Raw genomic sequence first — 6,422 nt, forward strand, 5'->3', positions numbered from 1 at the left:
TTCTGGTTAAAAAATACAAATTACGCTATTATTTTTAAGGTTCAAAATGATAATAATTCAAAAAAATTTCAGTTCGTAACATTAAAAATTGAACGATTAAATGAATTTTTTAACTAAAAACTTTTTAAAATAAAGGTTACATTGTTTTTAATTTAAGTTGTTCCAGATTAATGTTTTTGCATTGTTATTTAGAGATAACAATTTTAGTAGAAATTAACTTACTATCAAAATAATTGAATTTTCAACTCAAAATAAAGAGAAATACAAATTTCCAACAAAATGATTACATTTTCTACTAAAATGATAAATCTTCAGCAACAAAAGAAGTTTTAATTTTTGATTAAAAACTGTTGAACCTTAAAAATAATAGCGTAATTTGTATTTTTAACCAGAAATCGCTCAAATGTTAAAGTCAAAAAAATTTTAAACGGTTATTTCGTGTTTTTAAATAATTTAATTAAAAAAATGGTAAAATTAAAGGGTGTTAAAAGTTTGTGTTTTATACGTATGAATTATTGAGCGTTTAAATGAAATATTTCTGAATTAAAATTTTTTTTCAAAGCAATTGTATGTATTTCTGAATTGGATCAGAGATTTTTTGAAAAAAGAAATATAATTCAGATCTGGGACAAGCCATTATAAACAACAATTAAAAACTATAAAAATTTGAACAGAGTGGTTAGAAATAAAAAGCCTTGATTTGTTAAAATTGTAATGAGTAAAAAAAAAGCTTTTGAGAATTGTAAAATATTCAAAAAGAATAACAAAAATTGTTGTGATTTCTAAGAAAATTAAAAATGATTTTTTAGTTTGAAAAATTAATTTTAAGTGAGTATTTGAAAAGATTTTAAAAATTAAAAAAAAGGAATCAGGATGATTTTAAGGCAATTTTTTTATTTTGCAGTTCTTTTAATTTTAGGGAAAAAATCTAATTAACACAATAAATCAATTTTCAACCCAAAAATGATCAAATTTTCAACCAAAATCTTAAATTTCTACTAAATAAGGTCAATTTCCAACAAAATACATGAACTTTCAACGAAATTATTTAATTTTAAAAACAAAAAGAGTATTTCCACCAAAAACATATAATTTTAATTTTTAACAATATATTTGCATTAATAACAGAACAACTTTACAACCAAAACATATTTATAGTTCATAATTTAACCGAAAAATATAATTTTTAATCAAAAAGTATAAATTTTCCATAAAACAATTTAATTTCTACAAAGAAAGACGACCTTTAAAAAAAAACACATGATTTCTTAACCAAAAATGGTATTGATTGATTGTCAGTTTCAAAAATGTGTTTTCAACGAAAGAGATGAACCTTCAAATAAAAAAAAATAGACTATTATAATATAACATAATTATAATATTATTATTATCAATATACGTATATGTTTATATATATATATATATATAATAGTATTAATATTTATATAATTTATATTTTATACATGAAATAACATAACCTCTAAATATACGCATATCAAGAGGGGCGCGATCTATTCAAATCATGAGAATCGTCAGCACCGAAATCTGAAAATATTAAAATCGCAATCTCCTGAATTTATTTCAAAGCAGTTAGCTGTGAGCAGATAGATATATAAATAGAATCGACGAAGTGCTCCGACCGGCAATCGTGCATCTTCGAGTTTTCAAATTCAGAAGAGGAGAAATGGGTTGCGCGCGCAACTCAGTCATTTACAGCGTCTCCTACTATATTCACACGATAATAGCCCTGTCATAGTATTGGACCGCATCTCGTTTCAGATCTGGGATCACTGAGCGCGACACGTAATTTTTCAAACATCCGCTGTGAAGAAATAATGGATAATTTATTATGGTTCCAGATATGCTGCTTACTTCAAAGCTCCTATGCCTTAAGTCGTTGGTTGATGATTGATGATCGATAAGTTTTATTTTGTATCCATGACATCCTAGCTGACGGAAGTGATTGTGTTTCGAGAAGTAAGGGCAAACTAGACCACAGACCGCGGAGCCGAGGATTGCGTGAACTGATTCAAGGTCGAAGTTCCAGAGAAAGACAACGGATTCTACCCCTACCTCTAGAGGGTAGCATTGTCGCATGAACGTCCCCCTTTTCCCGGCACCGCCGGTGCGGGACATCACAATCCCGGTGCAAAGAGACATCTTGAGCACCGTGACGTCTAGAGAGCCCCTTCCCCGAGAATTTGCATTGCGCAGGCGCCATGTTTTGCTCGAAAGAACGAGACCGGTATCAGCGAATTGCGCACGAAAAAAACGCAAGCACCTTCGAAAAGATCTTGTGCATCCCCGCCAAGGATCGAAGAAAAGTGGAAAAAGTTTACGACGACGCGTGACAGAATTTTGTCTCACTATGACAGAACAAAGAGAAAAAGAAGAGGATGAGGACGATGCTAACACCGTGTTTGCAGCAAGTAAGACTTTTTCAATATACATGCCCTTTGCTTTCAAACTTTCAAAGGATTTAAAATTAACTTCGATTACATGACTAATTCCCTGCACTAAAAAAGCTCCTTTCTAAAAAGCATGTGTACAAATTTGACCGTGAATAAGTAATTTTCTACTCATGATTATTAAATATGCTTATTAAAGCAAATATTAAATAATTTTTAGCAATGTTTCATTAAAGTAACTGCCTTACAGATATATTTTTTTGTAGATCATTAAAATTATATTTATTATAAAAAGTAGATGAAATTATTCAAAAGTATTCTACTCACAAATGAAAGTAGACTCAACAAGGTTATTGTAACATGCAGCGGGCTTGAGGCTTAAACTGTAAAGAAAGCATTAACCTTTGTATACAAGTATTTTTGTGACCTAAAAGCGTTTCACGACGGGGCGCCAATAATTTAATGAAAATACCTATGAGCACAATTATTTTAAAAATCAGATAACTTCCAAAATAATAAAGATAATTGACATTCTCGTTTGTATTCACGTTCTTCGAGAGTCATTGCAAAGTGTCAAAAACTAAATTTTCTTACTAAAACTAAAGTTGTGGATACGCTATCGCGTTACGCGTTTATTTTTATATGATTAATGCGTGACTCTCGAAGAAGGTTCTCAAAGCACCTGCTATTTTTACAATGACATTCTCATTGTAAAAATCGTCCCTTGTACTTAACAAAATGGTAAAACAGATGATTTTATTTAAACAAGAACACGATGTAGATATCGTAGATAATTAGGAAAATTTAAGGTTTTGTCTAAAAACCTCGGGATTTAGCGAACTGCAGGAGCGCAGGAAAATCTTCCCATTGGGTATAACCTTCTTTTTAAATCCCTGTTTTATTTGGAAATTTATCGCACTGTCAGGACATTTTTTTAATTCCTGAATGTTTTAAGTTATTCAGAAGAATCTCAAATTTTCACGTAGAATTAGTCTTTATTTTCAATTCGTTCATGGATAAAATCAAAATATATATTAAACTTGCATAATTTAAAAGATTTGTTATGATGCGATTTGCAATTTTTAGGGAATGTGATAACATCTTTAAATAAAAAATTTTTATTAAATCTTTTTTAACTAATTTTATAATCATTAATCTTTTTTTTAAAGTATACTTTATTTCAAAGCCTTCCCTCTTGTACTTTCTAAATAAGCTTTATTTGGAATAATAAAATGTTATTTCCTCTTTTGGCATGACGCTCAGCTAGTGCTAATTCCTTGACATTTTTCAGCCTAAATTTGCCTCACTGCTCTCCCGGTTTTTTCAATATAGACTTTACCACAAGAGCAAGAGATTTTATACATTCACGGATCACTGCAAGCTCCCTTTTTATCTTTAGGGTAGTTTAGAAGTTTCCATATTTTTGCACGTGATAAATTCTGTTACATTTTTCTTTTGCTCTGCGTGTGCAAATAATTTTAAGTCTCTTATGACTCTTGGATTTAAAGATAAGCTCAATTAATTTGTCATTTTACTCCTAAATTTATCTGTATCGCTTCCTCCTATCACGCCATTAATGCATAAGAAATTGGATTATTCGACAGTTTAATGTGTCCTCACCAGGCAATTGGCGCCGAGTATGAACGTCGGCGTCAATCCTGCAAGGACGATAAATCTGAAACGAATGGATTTGTTAGCCAAAACAATAAAAAAGGGGACTTTATCAACCACTAGAGGTTCCCAGTTAACGTTAAAGTGAACTTGACTTTTTTCCAATCTTATACTTTTGATTTTAAAATAATTTTCTACCAAAAATTCTTGAGATATATAATTATCCTCTAATCCAGTGTCAATCATTGCACTTATAAGCATGGTTATTGTTATTTTTTGCTATCTTTCACTCTCCGCAAATTAAATTACAAAGACATTGGGCACACAAAAGCAAGAATGAAATCATTGCGAATATTTGAAGCCCTGAGAATTACTGAATTTATTCTCGTGTTTTAAATTTCCCTAGAAATTTAGAAATATTTTTAGGTCCGTTTTTAGAATTTGTGAATTTCCTCCTTTTAACTTCCTTGTAAAGTTTTCGCGAATTATGGATTTCATCCAGAATATAAACCCTATTTGCTAATCTAGTAACCGTTTCCGTGGAAGAGATGGAACCTTTATTTAAGAATCACCTCAGAAATGAAGCTTAATTCTCTGCAAATCTTCGTGCAATATTTTCCAGAACAGAATACTGCCTTATTTTCCTATTACTTTAATTTACAAGATTCCATTGACTTCGAATCCTCTAAAAGATTAGTGGAATATTTTCAAAACTTTAAATAGTTACCTTTTAGGGTTTCTTTTCTCCTAATCGAAGGATATCATGGATTCAAGCTGGGATTTTAACAATTCCTAGAGTCTCGTAATATCTCCTCATTTAGGATTTTTCATATATTTTGAGCAATGACACCAAGTTACTAATAATTAATTCTCTTCTTCACTATCCTGAATAACTTTCCCAAATGAAATCGGGTTGAGAATTCAGAGATAGTTTGGTCACAGAAAATTAATTCACTCCCTGTCACTCTCAAAATTGCTCGAAGGCAAATCACACGTCACAAGCTCAATTCCCTTTGGGCTTCGGCATTATCCTTCTTAAATTTCTCAATCACCGTTGGTTTAATAAAGAAGGCAACCTGTTACCACTAATGCCTGACCAAGCGAACCGATAGGTCGCGGTCGAATTTCGCAGTGTGAAAAAGAGTCAAATGCCAAAACGAGTTCCTGCTCTGGAGAGTTGGCGCAGACTGTCGATCCCGGCGTCTTTCGGCAATCGTGAAGCTCCCGTCCTCGCCAGCTTGTCGATCCCCACTTACGAGTGGTTGCGCACGGAACTACATCTCTTTCACGTAGCCGTACATACGCTCAATATAACCCTTCTATTAAGGAATTTGCAAGTCATGCTGGAGCGTATTTATTTTCACTTTCACCCGTTCTTAAGTGAATTTAATAAATATGAATATAATTAAATTCTGGACCGTCTCAGTGCCCACCACCCTCCCCCAAAACGAATGGACATTTCAAATTTTTGAAAGATTCATTCGTTTAATAAGATATTCTTGAGGTGAGAGTTAGAGGTGAAGCTATTGATGAAAAGATAAAATGAGAATAAATAAAAGAATAAGTAGAAATTTTTATAGTTGGTAAAATCAAAGCTGACGTTCGATGCTTCTTTAATGCTGAATTTTTTTTTTTTTTTTTTGAAAATTGTGTTGGTTGCTTGTGCCCCCCTAAAGGAAGGAATCTAAATAAAATTGTAATTCGTTTATTTAATAGTTAAAGAAAAAAAATTTGCTTATGTAGTGTGACGGGTCTAATTAATACAACAAACCCTTATTTATCATTTATGGCGATATCCGTAGATATCGCAACTTTATTGTTGAGTTTCCACAGTGGTACGAATCCGTAAACAAGTACACGACTGGCATAGAGCTAGATCTGTCGAATAACTGCCGGAATCTTGGAAGGACAGGTCACTTTAGGGTCCCAACTATTTGGACCCTGGAGTAGGGGTGACTACAAGCTCGTCACATCCCTCTGCTTAGACCGAACTTAGTCCCTAAGTTCGCAATTTAACCGTTTTGGAAACAATTTTTGCGTTTTCATCCGCAATTAACCTAGAGTTCGAGTCTATTGGTTGTACAGGATTCAAGACTGGTGGTGCCGCTGCAACCGCTGTGTAATGAACAGTAGGAGTTGTATGTACGGTCGTATCAACGCAAAATAATCGTATACATAGGGTTTTGGGTATGATTCGCCTTCAAAGATCGAAGAAGCCTATTTTATACAATGTGAACAATGTTATTAATCCTAGAGCTACGTATCCTAGATAGGTAAGAATATCTGTACTTGTTTCAATCTAGGTCCGCGTTCGACGGCGTGATTTTATAGCCTGTAATGAAGTTTCCATGTCGTTTAAGTTTTGTCGCAATTCTTTGAAATTTTCATGGTGTAGAGATTCTT

At 32.5% G+C, this 6,422-nt stretch overlaps 1 protein-coding gene across 1 annotated transcript in view; it reads left to right on the forward strand.

Moving 5' to 3' along the window:
• The first annotated feature begins 1,956 nt into the window (after positions 1–1,956).
• The window catches only part of LOC117169660, a 39,861-nt gene continuing 35,395 nt past the window's right edge, over positions 1,957–6,422 (forward strand). The window contains exon 1 of the mRNA XM_033356139.1: positions 1,957–2,429. Within this exon, the coding sequence (XP_033212030.1) occupies positions 2,096–2,429 (334 nt within the window). The 5' untranslated portion in view covers positions 1,957–2,095. The remainder of the gene's footprint in view (positions 2,430–6,422) is intronic.

This window comes from Belonocnema kinseyi, chromosome 3 (genome assembly GCF_010883055.1).
Source record: "Belonocnema kinseyi isolate 2016_QV_RU_SX_M_011 chromosome 3, B_treatae_v1, whole genome shotgun sequence".
Classification (NCBI taxonomy): Eukaryota; Metazoa; Arthropoda; class Insecta; order Hymenoptera; family Cynipidae; genus Belonocnema; species Belonocnema kinseyi.